The 23,811-nt window shown below is 39.1% G+C and overlaps 1 protein-coding gene across 5 annotated transcripts in view; it reads right to left on the bottom strand.

Annotated features, from left to right (window-relative positions):
- SERAC1 (serine active site containing 1) overlaps positions 1–23,784 on the bottom strand; it is a 58,246-nt gene extending 34,462 nt beyond the window's left edge. Inside the window, exons 1-8 of one of the 5 annotated variants that reach the window (XM_082729575.1) lie at positions 23,633–23,784; positions 17,257–17,384; positions 10,148–10,257; positions 9,258–9,349; positions 6,730–6,766; positions 3,882–4,018; positions 2,637–2,726; positions 1,231–1,362 (exon numbers count right to left, since the gene is read on the bottom strand). In XM_082729575.1, coding sequence (XP_082585701.1) covers positions 1,231–1,362; positions 2,637–2,726; positions 3,882–4,018; positions 6,730–6,766; positions 9,258–9,348 — 487 coding nt within the window. In that variant the 5' untranslated portion in view covers position 9,349; positions 10,148–10,257; positions 17,257–17,384; positions 23,633–23,784. Of the gene's footprint in view, positions 1–1,230; positions 1,363–2,636; positions 2,727–3,881; positions 4,019–6,729; positions 6,767–9,257; positions 9,350–9,696; positions 9,890–10,147; positions 10,258–17,256; positions 17,385–23,632 lie in introns of those variants that run through there. The other 4 variants (XM_082729574.1, XM_082729577.1, XM_082729576.1 and 1 more) reach the window with 4 other exon arrangements.
- Positions 23,785–23,811: the final 27 nt, after the last annotated feature.

Raw genomic sequence — 23,811 nt, 5'->3', positions numbered from 1 at the left:
AAGGTAGACTTTTTAAAAGATTTTATTTATTTATTTTGAGAGACAGTGTGTGCACAAGCAGGGGCTGGGGGGAGAGGGGGAAAGGGAGAGAAAGAAGCAGACTCCCTGCTGAGCGGGGAACCCTATGCAGGGCTCGATTCTAGGACCCTGAGAACATGACTTGAGTTAAAGGCAGATGCTTAACTGACTGAGCCACCCAAGCACCCCTACATTTTTAAAAAGATTTTTATTCTAAGTCTTCACTCACAGTGAAGAATCTTATAAGTTATTTAATATTTTATATATATATATATATATAAATATATAATATTATAAGTTATTATAATTAGAGGCACCTGGGTGGCTCAGTTGGTTGGACATCTGCCTTTGGCTCAGGTTATGATCCCAGGGTCCTGGGATAAAGTCTCATATCGGTTTCCCTGCTCAAGGTGAGCCTGCCTCTCCCTCTCCCTCTGCTGATCCCACTGCTTGTGTCCTCTCTCTCTGTGTCAAAAAATAAACTTTTAAACAATATGTCTTTAAAAAATAAAAATAAAAAAAAACATAAGTTACTGTAATTATAGCCACCAATCAATTCAACTTGTATGGAGGCAAAGATCTTGTGCTGATATTTTACTCTGAAAATATTTTATAAGATGACTCTTATAAAATATGACCCATTTTATAAGATGACTCTACTGATAGAGTATACTTTAGTCCCTGTACTATAATCAGAGCAGATCTGAACTCTTGCTCATGTACTTTTACTCGCAATTTTTAAATACAATTAAATATTTTAAATCTTCCTTTAAAAATAATACACACACACGAATCAGGTACATTTGACTCAGTCTTAAAGCAAAGTAACTTGCCGAAGTGAAAACAAGTATAACTCTATGGTGTGGCAAGCAATTAAAATAGATTTTGTTAAACCTGAACCAAAAGAAAATGCAAATATAGAATAAGGCTATCACTATCAGCACCAAGAGTTTCTCTAATCAGATAAAACTTCGTTCTGGTAGAAAGTTACACAAATACATCTTCCTCAATTTTGAGCCTGTTCCTATCAAACACATCTGGCTACCAGGCCAGCAGTTTTCTACTTTCTCTATCCATGGAGTTTCTTCTTTAGAATTTTCATATTCAGATTTCCTGAATTATTTTCCTTCCCTGATATCTCCTTTCCATCCCCCGGTATCAGCGTAGAGAAGCAAGCAGGCAGCGTGGCAGGGGCTCGGAGGGCCGTGTTACCGTGCCAGTGATGGGTCTCCGACATTTCCTGCACGGCCTGCAGCCGCGCGGCTCTGTCCCCCGACTGGCTCTTCCTCAGGAGCAGCCACACAGCACACTCGTGATCCTCGACATCAACAGTACTAAAGGGGTCTTTGTGAAAAGAAAAAAGAAGACAACGTGAACAGTTAAAACATGTCCTCCCACTTACTTGGGATGATAAGCTGTAAGCACTTGACATCTACAATAAGACTGAATTCCATTTCCAGGCACTAATAGTGATAGGTTTGTTCTAGTTCTGTCGTATTATTTTGTTAATATTTATTTTGTAGATTATCATGTGCTTTAGTTTTATATACTACGTTGCCTTCACAACCTCATCTCTTTTTTTGTTGCTGCTCTTTTTCCTTAAAAAACTTTTCACTGTGGGACGCCTGCGTGGCTCAGTCGGTTAAGTGGCTCAGTCGGCCCAAGTCATGATCCCAGTGTCCTGGGATCGAGTTCCACATCAGGCTCCCCCTGCCTCTGCCTGCCTCTACTCTCTCTCTCTCTCTGACAAATAAATAAATAATCTTAAAAAAAAACTTTTCACTGTGAAAAATATTGAACATATGGAAGAATTAAAAGAATAATACATTAACATCCATATGTTTACAACAATATTTAATAAATTTCATGTTTCCATATTTGCTTAATCTATATGGATGTGTATTTTTTCTCTAAAACATGTGAAAGGAAGTTGCAGATGGAACATTTGATCCTTTCTTAGTCAACCCGCCACTCCTAAGAATAAGCCTGCCTTCTCCAATATACTCACGATGCCATGACAACACCCACACACATTAATGAAAATCTTCCAAAACCATCTAAAATCCAGTCTAACTCCATACTCAAATTCCTCCAAGTGTTCAAAATATACCTCAGTGCTGTTCTTTAAAACCAGGATTTGATTAAGTCTCTTTAGTATCTTTTAATTCTTGAAAAATTTCTCACCTTTCTTTTTCATGATGGCAACTTTTTAAAGAGACCAAGTAAGCTCTTCCATATCTAGCTCCAATTGTAGATGTTTTGTAAAATTTATATTATTGATGCAATATTCTCATTATGAGAAAGTATGGAGTGATTTTCTAACAAATTTAAAATTTTAAAGCACTTAAGAGAAAAGGTTGTATTTAGTGTCAATATTTATTTACGATTATCTAACAATAATACATCCACAAAGTGGAAAGAAGAAGACTGTCCAAGGCAACAGAATTAAAATCACCCTTAAAATTAAATATAGCCCAAGAAAATAATGTCACTCAATTTTCCATAGCTATAAAAAATGTCAGTGTAAAAAACGGGATAAGAAAAAAAGACCTCAAGTTGATCATCAGATGACTTTCAGATCACTGATAAAGACTGCAAGTTAAATATTTGATACTTACCAGCAAATGGGCCGCGCAGTATCTTGGCTGATGTTGCCAATACTTTTCTTACTGCTTTGTGAAGCTCTTTTCTTGCCTGGTAGGTGATTCCTAAGAAGATTACAAATTAAGATAAAACCAAGTATATACTCTTGATGCTACACTTCCCTACTTTAAAGAAAAATGTATAAGCTCTAAATTTTTTTCAAAAAATATAAAATAGTTTTTTAGGGTCACTATCAAAACAACAAAAACCATTATGTGAACACAGAGCTCTAGATCCCAAAGGAAGACTGCTCTCCAAGTCCGGAAAAAGGTTAAAAACTAAACAAAAACAAAAACACAAACTAAAGCTAACAAATTCTCAGATGCGACATAAGATCAGCTATATTCAGGAACAACAACAGCCCTTCCCAAACTGAAATTTGGAAATGCCTAACTATGGAGATGCCCTACTATGAAGATGAAGCTTTGCTATATGGATAAATTGTAAACTGTAAAAATTATCTGTGTAATTGAAATTGTAACACACTAGATGAGATAATAAATACTAACAGGACAGATGGTGATTTATACAGCTGTAGGAAGGAAAGAGTGAAATCTGCCCCACTCAGAGAATATAATGTAACAGGCAAGGTTAGTCTGGCCAACTCTATAGGAACAGGCAGCTGTAAGTCAAGGGTAGTGACTCACCAAGCTACACATACTTTGATGAAAAGATAGGCCTCTGCTCTAAAAGTTCATGTTCAAGAGGCAACCGTATGGTTACTAATTAGGTTTCCCTGTGACCTAAATACAGAGAAGAGGAACATTCGGACTAGTAAAGACAAGTTTTCCAGCCTCCGTGACAAACTCTTTTTTCTCTCTTTATAAAGATGGCATTCAGATTTATGAATCCATGTCATGATTTTAGTAGGCATGAATAAATCCCTTGAGGCCAAGAATATAACAGAGCTAAGTGACAAAATCATGTTTCTCTACTTGGCGAACTGAAGGCCAGCCTCTGACCTGACCTCCACTACGGTGTGGAATTCCAAGTTTAGATCAAAACAGTCGGCGAGGGAGAGTTGCAAACGTGCGTTAAATAAGGAAGTCCAAAATCTGGTCTTCAACTACTTCTTTAGGAATTTGGTTCTCATAGGATTTGTTGACTCCTAGAATGAGCTAAACCTACCTTGCTAATACTGTGTTTTTAATAGTCATTTTAAAAGTTAATAAGTAGCTCCCGCTTTTCACAGAAATGGGATTACTTTACCATAAACTTACCATAATTTTCTCTGTCATCTAAAGAAACTGAGTCCACATATATATAGGACTTCATTTTTTCTCTTTCTACTACTTGAGTATCTAACGTCAAAGATTTCTTCAGGGCCCAAACTTCATAGGTAAGAAATAAAGAACCGCTATAAAAGGAACAAAAAATTCATCATAAATACATGATCTAAAGGTAACACAAGAGCCACTTTTTTTTTCTTTACATGACAGAGTAACAGCATGATCTTGGTTACAGAGCTCCTCAGATTACTGAGCACCACAGAAACTGAATGGCTCAACCTGTACAACAGCCGAGCTCTTGAACCTATGGGTTGAAAATAGTATTTCCTGCGAGTGGTGAAAAAAGGCTGAAGGGCAGAATTTCCCAAAAAAAGGATGGGAAAAATAAGTGCTTAGTAAACACTGAGTGAAATCATGCTTTCGGAACGAGAAGTTTTATATACACTAGTGATTTGCATCCCATGACGAAGAGAAATTTCCTCAACATATACCCTATTGATTGAGCCAGTCTTTTTTAATAAGCTTTCTGTTGTGGAATTTTTCATTCTCTTTGTTGGGAAACAATATATACACATACATAATATAAGAGTATGTATGCATATAACAGATTCTATATACATACATATAAATGCAAGCACAAATGTGTCCACTTAATAATAATAATGACAGGGGCATCTGGGTGGCTCAGTGGGTTAAAGCCCTCTGCCTTCGGCTCAGGTCATGATCCCAGGGTCTTGGGATCGAGCCCCGCATCAGGCTCTCTGCTCAGCGGGGAGCCTGCTTCCCCCTCTCTCTCTGCCTGCCTCTCTGCCCACTTGTGATCTCTATCAAATAGACAGATAAAATCTTTTAAAATAAAAAAAATAATAATTACAATATCCAGGCAAAAGGTATTAACAGTACCCCAGAAGCCCACAGTGTGCCCATCCCTCATTCTGACCCACTTTCTCATCTCTATAGCTAGTTACTACTTTGACTTTTATTACAATAATGTCCTTGTTTCACTTTATACTTTGCCATCTATACATGCATCCTTAAACAACAGAGCTTATTTGGTATGTCTGTGGGCTTCATCGGGATGGAGGGACACTACATATTCTTCTGCTCTGTGACATTCGTTCATGGGGCTGCTGTGTCAGGAGTTCATACATTTATATTTTCATATGGTATGTGACTCGGTGATGGGATGGCTATACCACAGCTTACCCATGCTACCACAGAAGGGCATTCGGGGACTTTCTGGTTTGAGTCTGTTACAAATAATCCCGTTACACACCTTACGCATCTACACTGTACACGTGTATATGTTGCTCTGGGATACTCATCTAAGAAGGAGAGTCACAGACCTTCTGACAGTATACATACTCTTCAACTTGATTAGGTACTGCCAAACTCCTTCTCTAAAAAGTTCAAAGCCAATCTGTACTCCCATCACCAACATATTTCTCCTAAGAGCTATGCCTAAAGTTCAATTTTTAGTTGTGAAATACAATGTTCTTTGTTATGTACCCAAAATGAAGGTGGGTTTTTTTTTTTTTCCTGATCAGACTGACATACACACTCCCTAAATCCACAAAGGCTGCACTGTCTGGATTCAGTGTCTTAGTGTAACATCAGTTACACTAAGAATATACCATATATTCTCCTGACCTTGGATTTACACCCCAAAGTTAAAGCAGGTGAGACAGAAGGGACAGACACTGGCCAGAACCACAGAAACAGAAAGCTCTAAAGAATCCTCTCCTCCGGCTGCCGGCGTGGCTCAGACGGCTAAGCATCTGCCTTTGCATGGGTCATGCTCTCCAGGTCCTGGGATCGAGTCCCATGTCAGGTTCCCAGATCAGTGGGGAGTCTGCTTTTCCCTCTCCCTCTGCCTCTCCCCCTGCTTGTGCTCTGTCTCTGTCTCTCTCTAAAATAAATAAATTTAAAAAAAAAATCTCTGAGAGATCGGAGCACCTAAAAAGAGCAAATGCATTCAATATTTTTATTGTGCTTTCCATGAAAGACAAAATTCTTTACTGGAAATTATGTGATTAATTTTCATTAGATTCCTGAATATAATTGTGAAACAGACAAAGTACATGACTATATCTTTTGCCTGGAATGATTTAAAGGGAAAAGTCATCTAACTGTGTTTTGTCTTGTATTAGTATCATGGAGAAATGTATATATTTGAATAAAATGCCAAGTGCATCTCCTATAACATTTGAGCATCTCAAAGTTGTATATGTATGTGTGTATATACATGTCATGTTATATGTATAATAGTGAAAAAGAGTATTAACAAATACAGTGGACTCGTATTAGACACACATTAACATGTACACCCCCTTCCAAAAAAGGGAAAGAAGGTCACTCCATTCATTAGGCATGTGCCTCTGAAGAGCATCAGATGAAAGGTATCCAACTGCTGGTTTTCTCGGCCAGCCTCAATCTTCTTTCATGAGAGCTCTATGGTGATTTAAGGGGTTTTCCAAAATAATTTTTGCTACAGTCAATTTTCACCTCTCTGACCCACATTAGAACCTAACACAAGATGTGATTTTAGATATGGGAAAGCAAATTAGTGAGCCCCTGCCCCATATGGAGTCCGGTGCTCTTCTCAGAGCAACAGTGCCTGGTGGGCTGAATCCTCATTGTACCCTTGCACCAAAGATAAGACACCTCTCAGCCAGTTCAGTAACTGGATCGAGATGACACTGAAGTGGTAAAACCAGTGATTAATCCGCCTAATTCCAAAATCTATACATATTTGCCACCCCATGCTACTGTAAACCACTTCCACTGGGATTTCAAATAGCATAAAGAAGCCAATGAACATTTCATGGTTGACACTTACCCTAAAATAAGTGATCCAGTAAACTTTATTACATTTCCTTCAAAAAGAAAGAAAAAAAGTCAATGTGATGGATTTCATTTTTAAAATGTGACAGGAAATAGGCAACAGTGTCTCCACCTGTATTATATAATTGGGTAAGAAGTTACTCATATTTTTCCCGGAATATGATTACTATCAACACAAGGCTTCCTGTCCCCAGATAGACAAAGGAACCAACAAGCACTGGGTACAAAAATATACTCTGTATTTCATACTCATTCTCACTTCCTACTGTTCTCCTTCTCTTGAGTGTCTCACTCTGTCATCCCCAGCAAACCAGTGGAGACTCCAGTGCTACCGCACCCGGGCTGTTACCAGGCCTACAGCGCTTCCACTGAATGTGACTGCCATGAAGCTAACATGCCTTCTGGCTCCTATGTCACAACCAATTAAATAAGGGAATGGGGACAATTCTATCGCCACTGGGATCATACTGGGGGATCATGTTTGCGAAGCAGGGACACAAAATGACTTTTCCCAAAGTAACTACTTTGCAGTTGGTGTTTCAGTGCCTTATGTATACAGCCCCATTAAAAATACTGGTTACATTCTGTAAGTTTACTTAAAATAACTTTTTGTTTGGAACTTGGAAAACTTTAGTTTTAATATAAAAAAATATATTCTGGGGCGCCCGGGTGGCTCAGTCATTAAGCATCTGTCTTCAACTCAGGTCACGATCCCAGGGTCCTGGGATTGAGCCCCACACTGGGCTCCCTGCTCAGTGGGAAGCCTACTTCTCCTCTCCCACTCCCCCTGCTTGTGTTCCCCTTCTCACTGTGTCTCTGTTAAATAAGTAAAATCTTTAAAAATATATATACATCCTAGTGGAAGACACAGCTAGCTGCTTTTTCAATACACATAAGCCCCTTAATCCTTACTAACACAACTTAATTACTATCTAAAAATATTCGAATCCCCAACTCTTGCAGCTATGGCGGGCCATGCAACACAGGTGTAGCCCATCAGATATAGACAGAGGTCTGTAAGTAGAGATCCCTCCCCAAATAAAAAGACAAAGCTTCATAAGATGACTTTTGGCCTTTTTGCCTTCTTGATGTCTAGAGATTCAGCAACCATCTTGGGACCATGAGGACAATAAACATCATGGAGCAGGAAGACAGGAGGATTGCTAAACTGTGGTTCCTGCTCTAAATTGTCTCTATCTTAACTCCCTGTTAAATAAAAAAAATGAGAACTTTACTAATTTAAGCCACTGCAGGCAAGTTTCTATTACATGACCTGAACACAACCTTTACAGATACATTACCCGTAAGCATCAGGTCCTGCTACCTGCCTGCAAAACCTACGTGACTTTTAACTTACTGGATGTTTAGAGGTAGCCCATCGTCAGAGTTTCAACTTAACGCTACTGAGAACACATTTATCCTCCCTACAGAGGGATATCTTATACGGATAAGAAACTCAACTCAATCAACTTCTCTAGACATCAGGCAAGGGAGATGGACATTCCTCCCAAACTCTGAGACCTTAGTAGTGGTTCCAGAATCGGGAAGGGTACAGTTCGAGGAGGTGTGAAGGGATGAGATCAGAAGTTGTGCCAGAGCTTCCTGACTGTGGGACTCTCTAGCTTATTTTTCATTCTAAGATGGTGTCCTTCCCACCCCCAAACCCCACCAACGCTGTGGGGCCCCAGGAGTAGCTTGTTTCCCTCTCTACTGCTTGCTATGTTTCTTTTTCACTGGGTCCTGGGAACAGAATACAGTCTCATAGCCTTTCTCCTATCTAAATTCACTACTCTCTCATCCTAAGTTCACTGCTCTTCATTCTTTAAGAATGATGAGAGAAGAAAAGCTCCCTTCTATGTCCCAACCCCTTTTTATATTTAAAATACAAAATCATAGAATTTTCTACATGAAAAGGATCTATCCTAAAAAAAAAAAAAGATTTATCTTGAACAAACAGAAACTCCATGAAAACAGGGACTTTGTATTAATCCATATTGTATCCTCAGGGCCTAGAATGGTACCTGGCACACAGCAGATAGTAAATAATTAACTTGCCAAATGAATGAAAGGTGATCTAGGCCTATCTTCTCTTTTACAAATAAAGATCAATAATAAATAAGGTAATTGAAGATTTACAAATAAAGATAGCAGACCAGCACTAGATCCCAACCTCCCACTGGACAAGCACAACATTTCTGCTCACTACTGAAATCCCAGAACCTAATACCTGTGTCTGCCTCCTTGTTTTTTGCAGAAACTTAATAATGAGAGTGTAGTGATACTTGAGTTTGAAAGGATGAGCCTGAATTGGACAAAAAACAGGGGAGGAAAAAAATTCCCCAGAAAAAGGGAGTATTCGTGGCTCTGGTCCTACAAATTTGGGGTGCACCAATGGTATAGAAAAGACCGAAACAAATATGAGATTTATCATGGATTAAGTAAATTTTTGAGGGTGCCACGTGGAAAACTCAGCCACCATTCTAGCAAAGTTTCTTTAAGAAATACTGTTTCAGCTGTACTCACTGATATCTCTCCGGTATGTGGTACTTTTGGGCGGAGGAGTTAAGGTTCCTATTCTTCTGCAACAGATGATACAATAAGCAGCCAGGGACATTCTGTGTATTTAGAACAATTAAAACAAATTTAACTTGAGAGTGAATTAAAAACATTTAACTATAAGAACATGTCACAATCACAGTGGATTGCCCACAGAGTTAGATTTTTCAAGACCAGGAAAAAAACTTTTCCCTTAAAAAAGAAATTCCATCCTTAAAAAAGACATGCTAGAATAGTGTTTTGTTAGTACTTTGATTATTCTTCAAACTGAGTCCAACTGTGAACAATGATTGTTACGAAGCAGAAAAATACCAATTATTAATCAGAATGTCAATACAGAATTTTAAATTTTTTCAATATCTTTTAAAATATATATATGCATACAAAAATAGATATTTATATTTACCGTGGATGACTGAAGGCCCTACTGAAATGAAAGGCGCTCAAAATGGAAGACATACTTAGAACCCATGGAAGTATTTAGCCCTCCTCCAGCTCCCTCAGGATGGTACCCAGCACGGTTTAAAATCTTTATTCACTGTTGGCATCCTATCAGAGGAGGAGAACTGTGGCTCAACTAACTTCATCGACTGAGTAATGATGATTGAAATATGATGCAACGGTTTCTAGAACAACTCAGTATTCTAGAATTGTATCAGACTGTCTTTGGAAAAGACTTCTTTCTTTTGTTTTTGCTATAAAGGTAAAGAAGAAAAGCGCATTGAGGGATTCAGGTGAGAAAAGGTCTTTTGGTTCAACAAAAGTTCTAGCTTTATACGGATAAGGGGGAAATATATATATATATACATATATACATCTAAGAAATATCTGTTAGAGACAGCACAAAATAGGGGCACCTGGATGGCTCAGTCAGTTAAGCATCCGGCTCTTGATCTCAGCTCAGGTCTTGATCTCAGGGTCGGGAGTTCAAGCCCTGAGTTAGGCTCCACATTAGGCGTGGTGCCTACTAAAAAAACAGAGAGAGAGAGAAAGAGAGAACACAAAATAAAAAGCTTTTACATTTTTTCTTGTAATTACAGCACATCAATTAATGACTAAGCAAACTCGTTTTGGCAGGGGTAAACTTTAAAGGTCACTATTTTAAAGGTCATTGTTTCTTATTTTATCACTTGTTTAATGGGTTGCTACTACTTCTCCATGAGACATAAGGATATTGTAAAAATGTTGTAAAGACTGCAATGAAGTAGATGCTCATGAAACCAGGGAAGAATGCAACATAAACTACTTTGAGTTTGTATACAGATTTGCAATTTCATTACTACATGACAATTTAAGGAAAACAAAAATGCCAAGCAAAACTACCTATTGCTTCTTTTAATCCTGACACTACAAAAGCAATCAACTACAAAACATTATACAGATACTCTTTGCTATTACTTCTCTGGCCTAAAAAACTTCAGTGTTAACTTACATACTACCCTACCACCACCACCCCAGCAGGCTTCCTTCCTACTAAATCCTCGGAATAAAGCTAGGTCTCCTGGCAATATGTCCTCATCCTATTTCCTTCTTGGTTTCCTCAGACGACATCACTGCCCCTTGCTACTCTCTCCAGAATAAACTGCTCCATCGCTGATTCTCCCTCCATCCCCTCAGAGTGTTGATGGTTTCTCTGCTCTCCAGCTCCAACAAACCTTCCCTCCCTCACTTGTCTGGGAGTGCGCAGCCAGTATCCCAGGGAGGGAAGGCTGTTCTTCCCTCCCTACACATCACTCTCTGCATCCTTCCTCAACAGTACCACACCCCCCCCCCTTTTTTTTCCTTTTTAAGATTTATTTATTTATTTTAGAGAGAGAAACTTAAGCAGACTCCACATTGAGCACGGAGCCTGATGCCATGACCCTGAGATCAGACCTGAGCAGAAACCAAGAGTCGGATGCTTCAACTGACTACATCACCCAGGCACCCCTAGACCCTTCCTCTTTCTAGTAGCCTGCAACCCTAACCTGAAATATGTGCTTTCTTTGTTCCTACACTGACAGCCAAAATGGGGTGCAGGGAAGGGGTGGAGGAGGTGGGGAGAGGGGTTAGGGAGTGGTTCAGGGAGAATAAAAGACAAATTGGGAGTGGGCTCTCAGACTCATTTCTGCTGTTCTCAATCAGCTCTCTCCCCACCCCCACAAAGACTGCTCTAAATGACCCACAAACCCTTCTAAGCCTTCTCCCTAAGTCCATCCTCTCAAATGATCTTGTCTTTTATTTGACTGAGAAAGTTAAAACTAGGAAACCCCTCAACCTCTGTCCCCTTACCTACAAGCAAAGACATATCCAGATATCAAGGGGCTTAACATTTATTCAAGGTGTGTGAGGGGGCTCTTTAAAACACACACACACACACACACACACACACACACACACACACAAATACCAAATTAGGTGCTAAAATGAAAGCTATCTAGAATGAGAAAAGAGATAATAAGTGACTGGAGTCTTAGGAATTTTGATCCCTTTCTTCTGAGATTCCATTAGACAATGTGTCAGAAATCCTTGTATAGAAATGTTTCTGGATTACAATGTGGCATTCCCTCTCCCCCAGGACATTAAAACTCCTAGTAACTCACAGCACTCAGAGGGGCCCACGCAAGTAAGTCATCACCCAAAGCATAAGGTTCATAACTCCTCGGTAAATCCATCCTGGCCTGCAAATGTGTATTCTTCTATATTCGTCTACACTGCCTTTTCCAGATTGCAAATGATCTTCTCCTCCATTGTTCCTCCCAGTTTCTGAGGAAAATATCTTACTCCCTTTCCAAGGGGAAATCGTATTCTAGGTCTCATCTCTCTCACTTCCACAGGGACCCTAATTCATTAATTAGCTGCTTTTCTCTTCTTAATCCTCCCTCCCTTTCTTTCAGCTCTATTCCTCCTCCCTAAATACTGGATTTCCATGTTCTCCCATCAAAAAACAAAACAAAAAACAAATGACTGGGGGGAAAACCCTCCCTCGATCCAAGTGCCTCTTGTCTCGCCTTCCTTCCTAAGACGCTTTCTCCAGTGTCCTCTAGCACTGACAGCTCCCCTTAAGGTCACCAGTCAGTGACATCTTTGTTCCGAAATCCACTTTTCAGTCATCCTTTTGCTTCTTCTGAAGCATTTCATTTCTCCCTCCTCCTCTTGCTACTATGACTCCTTGTCTTCTAGTTTTACTCTCACAGGTCTGGCTGCTAATACTCATTCAACAAACACTTGCTGAGCACCTATCATCTGTCGGGGTTGTAAACCTGAGATGTGAATAAGACCGCAGAGCCCTTGCCCTCACTGGGTTGGCAGGTGGCTCTGCTGTCTCCACCGGGTCCTTAAATATTAGTGTTCCAGAGGCTTCCACCTACTCTCCTCTTTTTCTCTCAGGCTATACTCTCTGGCTGAGTAATTTCAAGTTTTCTTCACAAAGCTCTACCATAAGCTTGTGATTCCCAGATTTCTATAACTAACCCAGGTCTGTCTGCTAAGCTGCAGGTACATACACATTTGACCGCCTAATGAACACTTCCACTTTGAAGGACCACAAACACCTAAAACCCAGAATGTCTAAAATCAAATAATCAAATTCGTAAAATCAAACATCCCAAGACCATTTATTTCCAAACCATAGTTTCCTCAGTGATTAGAAGAGTCCTCCATACACCGAGGTCGAAACTACCTAGGGTTCATTTCTGGACAATTTTTGCACAACTGATCTGTTCGTCTAAACTTACATCAAAGAGGTAACATCTTTCTTAGTTCCTGTATCTTTAAAATAAATCTTGACAGCTTCTAGAGTGAGCACTCTTATGGTTTGACTCCCTTTCCATTTTTAACTCATTTTATTTTTCCTTCCCTTCCCCTATGTCCATCTGTTTTGTTTCTTAAATTCTACATATTAGTGAAATCAGATGGTATTTGTCTTTCTCTGACTTATTTCGCTTAGCATAATACTCTCTAGTTCCATCCACCACAGTGCAAATTGCAAGATTTCATTCTTTTTGATAGTTGAGTAATATTCCATTGTATATATGTACCACATCTTTTTTATCCGTTCATTTGTCAATGGACATCTGGGCTCTTTCCATATTTTGTATCTGCCATCTCTATTCTTTGGTGAAGAGTCTGTTGAAATCTTTTGTCCATTATTAATAAGGCTGTTTGTTTTCTTATTGAGTTTTAGAAATACTTTATATATTCTGGGTAAAAAATCTTTGTTAGGTTTATAATTTACAAATATTTTCTTCCAATCTATGGCTTGCCTTTTCATTGTCTTAACTGTGTTTTTAGAAAGCAAAAGTTCTCTGGGGTGCCTGAGTGGCTCAGATGGTTAAGCATCTGTCTTTGGCTCTAGTCATGATTTCCAGGTCCTGGGATCGAGCCCCAAACTGGGCTCCCAAATCCGCAGGGAGTCTGCTTCTCTCTCTTCATCTACCTCTCCCCCTGCTTGTATTCTGTCTCTTTCAAATGGATAAATAAAATCTTTAAAAATTAAAAATTAAAAAGAGAAAGCAAAAGTTCACAATTTGGATAAAGTCAAATTAATTAATTTTTACTTTATGGATCATGATTTTGCTATTGCAAAAAAAATAGCAAGATCACCAAGATATTTTCCTATACCTTTCTCTATAAGATTAATAGTTTTAGGTTTTTACATTTCTATTTATTATCTATTCTAAGTGAATTTTTGTATAGGGTGAAGAGTATTGATCGGGGTTGGTTTTTTTTCTTTTTTTTCTCTTTTTGCACACAAATATGCAATTGTTTCAGAATTATTTGTTGAAAAGATGACCATTTCCTCATTAAATTCCCTTTGCATCTTTGCCCAAAAAACTGACCATGTGTATATGTGTCTACCATTACATACTATTTCATTAATTTATATGTTGACCCAATCTTTTCCAATGCCACACTTTCCTGATTATTATAGATTTATAGTAATCTTAAAATTAAATAATGTTTCTTGAACTTGGTTGTTCTTTTAGAAAATTGTTTTTGCTATCCTAGTTTGTCTTTCCATATAAATTTTAGAATCACCTTATTTCTACAAAAATAATTCTCCTGAGTTTGTGATTAATACTGAGTCTTCCAATCCATGAACATGGATTACCTTTCCATTTGTTCTGTCATTTTTTTTTTCACCTGTTTGATCATTTCCAACATACAAACACTGCCAGGTATTTTAAAATTTTTATATCAAAGTATTTCCCAGGTTTTGGTACAACTATGATTAATACTTTCAGGATTTTTTCTTTTTTAATTTCAATTTCCATTTGTTCTTTGTTAATATATGAAAATGATTGATTCTGTGTAATGATTGATTCTGTGTATTTCCTTATATCCTGTGACCTTGCTAACCCAACTCATTAATTCTGGGACTTTTATTTTTTTTAGGGAGGTGACTATTTAGGATTTCTACATACCCAATTATATTTCCTGTGAATAGAAACAGTTCAATTTCTTCCTCTTTATGCCTTCAATCTTTATGCCTTCTATTTCTTAATCTTGCTTTATTTGATGGTGTAGGACCTCCAGTAAAATACCAAACAGGAGTAGTGAAAGCAGATATCCTTATATCGTTCCTGATCTTGGGAGGAAATCTCCCAGTCTTTCATCATTAAGGATGATGTTAGCTGTAGACTTTTTTGTAGATGTCCTTTACCTGTTTGCGAACATTCTCTTCTATTCCTAAATTGCTGAATTTTGACAAAAGCATTTTGTGCATCTATTAAGATGAACATGTGATTTTCTGTAGTCTGTTAATATGTTACACTGACTAATATTTTAAGAATAAATTGAAATAATGATATATTAGATATGTTTTATTTGCTAGTATTTTGTTAGGGATTTTTGTGCCTATGCTTATGACAGATATTAATCTCTTGTTTTGTTTTGTTTTTTGGTGAGATCTTTCATTTTCCCATGAAGATAATGTTCGTCTTATAAAATAAGCTAATAAGTAGCCCATCTTCTTCTATATTCTGGAAAATTTTATGTAGAACTGGTATTCTGTGTTCCCTAAAAGGTTTTAATAAATATTCCTGTATTATCTTTTTAAGGGCTTAGAATCTAAAATGAGGCCTTCTCTTTTATTCCTGATTTTGGCAATTTGTGTCTTCTCTTTTTTTCTTATCCTGTATGGCTAGAGATTTATGAATTTTATCAATATTTTCAAGGAAGCAGCTTTTAGTTTCATTGAATTACGTTGTTTTTCTATTATCAATCTGATTGCTCTGTGCTTTATTTACCTTTATTTGTTTTATTTCCTTTTATTAGTCTCTGTTCTCTGCTTGTTTTGATTTCAAATACCTCTTCCCTCTCAAGCACCTTTTGTTTTTTTTAAGATTTTATTTATTTATTTGACATGGAGAGATGGAACACAAGCAGGGGGAGTAAGAGAGGGAGAAGCAGGCGTCCACTGAGCAGGGAGCCCAGGCCTCTCGGATCATGACCTGAGTCAAAGGAAGATGCTTAACGACTGAGCCACCCAGGCTCGCCCCCCAAGCATCTTAAAACTGAAGCTTAAATCACTGATTTAAGGTTCTTTCTTTTCTGTCACTATTTAACACTAAAAACTTCTCAAGTGCTGCTTGGCTGAATCCTTCAAGTTTGGATATACTATTATTTTCCTTTCATTCAATTAAAAATATCTTCTGGGGTGCCTGGGTGGCTCAGGTCACAATCTCAGGGTCCTGGGATCAAGCCCCACGCTGGGAATACCTGCTCAGAGAAGAGTCTGCCTTTTCCTATCCCCACTCCTCTGCCCCTCACACCACTCGTGCTCTATCAAATAAATAAAATATTCAAAAAATATATTTTCTAATTATATTGTGACTTCCTTTTCAACCCATGGAATATTTAGAAGTGTGTTAATTTCCAATTTGGTAATTTCCAAATATGTCTGTTGATTTTTAGCTTAATTCCATTGTGGTTGGAGAACAGGCTTTGTATATTTTCAATTCTTGAAAAACTTGGTTTGCTTTATGGCACAGAATATGGTCTGTCTTGGTGAATGTTCCACATGCACTTGAAAAGAATGTATATCCTGGTTTGTTTGGGGGCAGAGGGCTCTACAAAAGTCTATTAGGTCAAATTGGTTGGTAGTGTTTTTCAGATCTTCTCCTTACTGATTTGATGTCAGCTCATTTTGTTGATTACTAAAACAGGAATAGTGAAGGCAGGGGCTAATCAGATCACCAAAGTCCTTTCAGCTAAATTAAGTTGTCTGAAGTTTACCTTGAGTTACTGGAAGCTGTTGGGAGATTCACCTTAAGAAATGGAGTAACATGGTAAAAAAAATTTTTTCAAAAAAAATTTTTCAAAAAAAATTTTTTTCAAACTTGACAAGATTGAAAATAGGCTGGAGGAAAGTCAAAGCAGCAGTGGGGAAAACTACTGGGAAGGCATTTAATGATCATCAAAAAGAAACATGTACTTGACTTAAAGCAGTGGCTCTGAGAATGATGAAAAAACAGATTAAGGAACGATTAAGAGAACAGAATCTAATAACCACTTGAAAAAGGTGGAGAATAATGAATACCAGGGAGGAGATGGTTATGGTTCCCAGTTTCTGATTTGGAATACTGGGGTATGCAGGGGTATGTACAGGTTAATATTTACCAAAATAGGGAAATACAGGAATGGAAATTGATTTGAGAAGAAGGATGAATTCCCAATTTCAACATGGTGAGATTAAGGTTCCTATAAAATATTCATGTAAAGATGTCCATTAAATTATCTCAGTTCAGTAGACAGGTCTAAGCTAGATAGACTTATGAGTCATTAGCACATACTATTAATTGAAACAATTTATTGGGGTGAATTTATTGAAGAATGGTAAATATATTAAAAAGAGCTTATCCAAATGTCATTTTAGGATTATCAGATTATTAAAATGCAGATTCTCAGGAACTACTTTAGATTGGACTTCAGTTTTCACCCTCAGGAGGCTGAAACCAAGGTGTTCCAGTGCTGTATTACCTACTGAAAGCTCTAGGGGAGAATGCACTTGCACACTCACTCAGGCTGTTGGCAGGATTCAGTTCCACGCAGCTGTCAGACTGAAGCCCTTGTTTCCTTGGTAGGGGTTGTCCGCGTGCCACCCTCGGATCTCTGTAGGTAGCATTCTACAGTTCAGAACTGGCAATAGTGTATCCTTTTCACATTGCCTTATCTCTGACATTTCTGCTCTCCTATTCCACTTTTAAGAACTCATGTGGTATTAGGCCCTGTCAAAAAACCTAAAATAATCTTCCTAGCTTAAGTTCTAGAACTTTCCATCTGCAAAGTCTTTTTTTTTCTTGCCATACAACGTAACATATTCACAGGTTCCAGGGATTTGGGCATGGATATCTATGAAGGGCCAGTATTCTGCCTACCATAAGCTACTATAAGCATTCTGATATAACACTTCTTGTAGACCTATGTTTTTATTTTTCACTGATCTTGGGTAAGTACCTAGGAGTGGAATTGCCGGGTCATAAGGCAGGTATATGTTTAACTTTATAAGATGCTGCCAGATATTTTTCCAACACGATTGTACATTTCACACTGCAACCAATAATGAAGGAGTAGGAGAGTTCCAGCTGTTCCATATCCTCACTGATATTGGAGCTATTAGCCTTTCTGGTTTTAGCCATATTAGTGGGGTATCCCCTTGTGTTTTTAATTTGCAAGTCCCTGAAAACTAATGATGCTGAGCACTTTTTCATATTCGTGTTGGCCATTTACATTTATTGGTGTGTGAAGTGTCTGTTCTTTTACTGATTTTTAACTTGGATTATTGGTGCTTCGAATGAGTTACTGGCTCTTTTTTCATTCTGGAAACAAATTCTTTATCAGATATATGTACAATATATACTGCAAATATCATCTCCTCTTCTGTGACTTGTCTATTCACTTTCTTAAAGGCACCTGTTGACGAACACAAGTTTTATTTTCATAACGTCTCTTTTATCAGATTTTTCCTTTCACTGTTATTGCATTCTGTGTCCCGTCGCAGATATTGCTGCCTACTTCAAAGTCACAGAAATTCTCCTATAAGTTTGTTTTATCTTTTACTTTTAGGTGTTTGATCCATCTCAAATTAATTTTTGTATATTGGGTGAAATAGGTTCATTTTTCCCCCGTATGGATATCCAATAATTCAGCATTATTTGTCGTAAACTTTACTTTTGGGGCACCTGGGTGGCTCAGTGGGTTAAAACCTCTGCCTTCGGCTCAGGCCATGATCTCAGGGTCCTGGGATCGAGTCCCATATCAGGCTCTCTGCTTGGTGGGGAGCCTGCTCCCCACCCCCCTGCCTGCCTCTCTGCCTACTTGTGATCTCTGTCTGTTTATAAATAAAATCTTTAAAAAAAAACAAAACAACATTTTACTTTCCTCACTAAACTGATTGGTGCTTTGTTTGAAAATCAGTTGGCTATATAAGCATGGGCATATCTCTGGACTCTATTCCATTTCATTGATCCATTTGTTTATCCTTATATAAATACCATACCGTCTTGATCACTAGAGTTCTATAATAAATCTTTAAGCTCGGTAGTACAAGTTCTCTGGTTTTGTTCTTCCTTTTCAAGATCGACTATTCTAGATCTTTGGCACATTCATATAATTTTAAAGTCAGCTTGTCAATTTCTATTTTTAAAAAAAGCCTTTGGGATTATTATTGTGACTGCATTAAATATGCAACACTAGTTTTAAGTAGAGAACAGAGGAGAAATTCTGAGGACACAGAAAGTAAAAATGGAGAGTTTAAAAGCAAGTGAAACAAATGCTCAAAAATTCCATTAAATTTAACAACAAGGAAGTCACCAGAGCTTTTACAACAGTAGCTTCATTGCCCTGGTCGGAGAAGAAACCAAACTGAAACTAAATATCCCATTCCCTCTTCATTCTTACTAAAACCAACCAACCAACCAACCAAACAACAACAAAAAACCCCTGAATTCTTGCCATTTGCGACGATGTGGGTAGAACTAGAGGGTATCATGCTTAGCGAAATAAGTCAATCAGAGAAAGACAACTATCATATGATCTCCCTGATATGAGGAAGTGGAGATGCAACATGGGGGGTTAAGGGGGTAGGAGAAGAATAAATGAAACAAGATGGGATTGGGAGGGAGACAAACCATAAGAGACTCCTAATCTCACAAAACAAACTGAGGGTTGCTGGGGGGAGGGGGTTGAGAGAAGGGGGGTGGGATTATGGACATTGGGGAGGGTATGTGCTTTGGTGAGTGCTATGAAGTGTGTAAACCTGGCGATTCACAGACCTTTACCCCTGGGGATAAAAATATATTATATGTTTATTTCAAAAAATTTTAAAAAAACAACAACCCTGAATCGTAGCTGGGCACACAGATAACTGGATAAAGACTACATTATCTATCTTTTCCTCTACTTGTGACCACTGATTAGAAACCAGCTAATGGGCTCTCAGTGGATGTGTCACACACAACTTCTTAGAAGTGTCCTTAAGACCATGTTCCTTTCCAACAGACACCTGAAAAAGTGCTCAACATCACTCAGCATCAGGGAAATACAAATCAAAACCACAGTGAGATGCCACCTCACACCAGTCAGAATGGCTAAAATTAACAAGTCAGGAAACAACAGGTGTTGGCGTGGATGCGGAGAAAGGGAGACCCTCCTACACTGTTGGTGGGAATGCAAGCTGGTGCAGCCTCTCTGGAAAACAGTAAGGAGGTTACTCAAAAAGTGGAAAATAGAGCTACCCTAAGACCAAGCAATTGGACTACTGGGTATTTACCCTAAACATACAAATGTAGTGATCCAAAGGGGCACGTGCACCTAAATGTTTATAGCAGCAATGTCCACAATAGCTAAACTATGGAAAGAGCCTAGATATCCAACAACAGATGAATGGATAAAGAAGTGGTATACATATACAATGGAATATTATGCAGCCATCAAAAAGACCACAAAATCTTGCCATTTGTAACAACGTGGATGAAACTAGAGGGTATGATGCTAAGCAAAATAAATCAGAGAGGGACAATTATCATATGATCTCTGATTTGAGGAATTTGAAAAACAAGACAGAGGATCATAAGGAAAGGGAGGGGGAAAATGAAACCAGACAAAACCAGAGAGGGGGACAAACCTTAAGAGACTCTTGGTCTCAGGAAACAAACTGCAGGTTGATGGAGTAGAGAGGGAGGGGAGAGATGGGGTGGGAGGGTGATGGACACTGGGGAGGGTATGTGCTACAGTGAGTGCTGTGAATTGTGTAAGACTGATGAATCACAGACCTGTACCCCTGAAACAAATAATACAGTATATATTAATTTAAAAAAAAAGAGTATGTGCCTTTCTTCACCTTTCCCTTTTCCCTCTTGCTATGAGCAGGTGACAGCTGGCCTTAAAGCAGCCATCTCAGCCACGAGGTAGCATGCCAAAGAAGGCAGAACAGCAAGGAAGAGGAGCCCAAGGCCCTGATGATCATGGAGCTGTTGCCACACCAGCTATGGCCTGCCTAGCTATGGAATCTTATGAAGAGTTAAGGCATTATCATCATCTGTTTTCTTTGTAATGTACCCAAACCTAACTCTAACCCATCACAGTTTTAACTATCTATATGCCAGTGATCCCAGAGTTGTACCTTCAGCCAGATTCTTTTCAGACTCATCTGTCCAGCAGCTACCGGAACATTTCCACTTGGATATCCAACAGGTCTTTCAAATTTAACTGTCAAAAACACTGTTCTTTATTTTTTTTCTCCCTAAAATCTTGCTCTACTCATCCTCCCCACTGCAACCAAATGGCAAATGGTTTGGGGCTATAAATGAGAACTGATCTATCTTGTAGCTCAAGGAAAACACCTAAGTGTTGCCTGAATCCTTGGTTTCCCTCACCTTCTTCAAATTAAGTTTTGATAAGGAACTTCATTTGATTTTCTTTCAAAATTGACTTGGCTGTTCTTAGTCCTTAGTCAAGTTCCATGAAAAAAATCGTGTACAATTTTAACTGGAATTGTACTGAATTTGCAGAATTGGGGAAAACTGACACCTTTATGATATTGAGTATTCCCATCCATGCATACGATGTATCTCTTCATTTACTTGGGTCTTCTGTTGTGTTTCAATAGAACATTACAACTTCCTCCCTAGGGGACTATACAGCTTCAGTGTGATCTGTTTCTAGATACCTTTAGTTTTGAACACTGGCACAAACAGTACCTGTTTTTTAAATTTAAAATTCCCAGTTAGTTATTGCTGATACATAGAAGTGTTTTTTTAAATTCAGAAATCCTTCTGAATGCCATTTTTCACCATTTACTAATACTTCCCTTTCCCTCAGATTTGTGATCTCTTCCCTTCCCTTACCTTATAAATGCATGTACATGTAAGCCTACACATAGGCACACACATTTCTCTGTTGTTTTGTTTCTGGAATGTTTATTCTGTTCCATTGTTCTGTCTTGTACTACTATCACACTGTCTTGTGTTATACTTTTGTATTTTGATAGCATTACTCTTCTGTCTCAAGCTCTTCTTAGCTGTTTATGTTAGTTTACTTTTCTAGATAAATATTGCAATTATTTTGCAGCTTCCTCCCCAGAGCCTACCTAAGTTATATCATTTGGGGGCTCTGAAGGCCATTCTGACACTCTCTAAACAAAGCAGCCTTTCCAGTCACTCTTTATTACATCACCATCTACCTTCTCCTTAACTGATTTTGCTATCTTTCTCCTCCCCACCCCCAATGAAATTTGTTGCTTGTTAATCACTGTATTCCCAGTGTCTACAACAGTGTCTTGACACAGGTGCACAAAAATGTTTGAATAAATGGATGGAGATTTTAAATCCGGATTCAGAGAAACACAGTAAGTAAGAAAAGCAGGTTTTGAAGTAATGGTGAAAGATAAGAACTCGCTCAGTTTAAGAGGAGGGGCTTAGATTAATCACAGTTGATTCATGTGTAGGCCTGACACCAGCACCTGGGGAGCAAGAGTGGAGGGTCAATGAAATGTTCAGGAGGAGCATGCTTGCAAGGGGGTAAAAAAAAAAGAAAGAAAAGATACTTGGAAATAACAAGTGCTGAGGAAGATGTGGGGAAAAAAAAACCCTTGTGCCCTGTTGGTGGGAATGCAAGCTGGTGCAGCCACTGTGGAAAACAGTACAGAAGTTCCTCAAGGGGTGCCTGGGTGGCTCAGTGGGTTAAGCCTCTGCCTTTGGCTCAGGTCATGATCTCAGGGTCCTGGGATCCAGCCCCCATCCAGCTCTCTGCTCAGCAGGGAGCATGCTCCCCCCACCTACTTGTGATCTCTGTCAAATAAATAAATAAAAATCTTTTTAAAATTTTAAAAAAAAAGAATGGAATCTTGCCATTTGCAACAACATGGATGGATCTAGAGATTATAATGGCAAGTGAAATAAATCAAAGACAAATATGGTAAGATTTCACTCATATGTGGAATTTAAGAAACAAAGGAAAAACAAAGAAAAGCAGACTCTTAAATATAGAGAACTGGTGGTTGTCAGGGAGAAAGTGAATGGGCAGATGCGGGAAATACGTGAAGGGGATTAGAGTACACGTACAGTGATGAGCACTGAGTAATGCACATAATTGTTAAATCCTTATATTGCACACCTAAAATTAATATTACCTTCCATGTCAATTATACTTGAATAAAGAATTTTAAAAATTAAAAAAAATCATAAAAATATTTTAATGAGAAAAAGACACTTTGTAAGAACCATACCTAGGGCGATCGCAGAACCAGCAATACGGAAACCAAAAGGAGGAAAACATGTGAGGGCTGAGAAGAGGGAAATGGATATAAGAGCTGGGTTTATTAATCACATAAACCCATTAGCTTAACTGGGAAATACAATTTAACCTAAGGACGCTAAGCAAGAGCCTCATACCTCCACCGGTAAAAAGAATTAGAGAGCTCTATGAGACTACACATCCAAATTTGGGGAAAGGATTAATTCTGGAGCCCTCTGGGGTCTTACAGTGACCGTTCGGGCCTTAAAAACCTAACCGCATTCGATCTATCCACCTTCTCGGGTCCCAGGTAGAAGCTAGGCTGGCAGGCTCCGATTTGAATGAGACACTTTCCTACTCCTCCTCATCGTTCCGTGACAACCCAGTGGAGGCTGATGGTACCGGCAGCTGCTTTGAGGGCCTCAGGGAGGAACAAGTGCTGGGCAGCGGCCGGGAAAGAAGAGTCGGGCGGGAGCGGCTCGGGGGAGGCCCTCACTCCCCGCGACGGGTCGGCGGGTCAGCCGGTGTGTCAGGGGCCGTGCCCCCGCGCCGTCCTCCCACTCCCCGCCGCGCCGGCTTCGCCGACGCCCTCGCCCGCCCCCACGCGCCCGGGCTCCCCTTCCTACCTGCCGGCACGCGGACTCGGCCAGCTCTCGGCCGATCACCGCCCACCCAGGCGGCAGGGAGCCCACCTTCCTCCGCGGTTCCCAGCCTGAGCCCTCCAGCCGGCTCCCGGCGGCACGTGACACCGCCCCCGTCGCTCCCCGCCCCGCCCCTCGGCCCAGTTCGCGCTCCGCCTCCCGTC

The sequence above is a fragment of the Mustela nivalis genome (assembly GCF_964662115.1).
Source record: "Mustela nivalis genome assembly, chromosome: 5".
Lineage (NCBI taxonomy): Eukaryota > Metazoa > Chordata > Mammalia > Carnivora > Mustelidae > Mustela > Mustela nivalis.
This window is presented reverse-complemented; position numbering and strand designations above follow the sequence as displayed.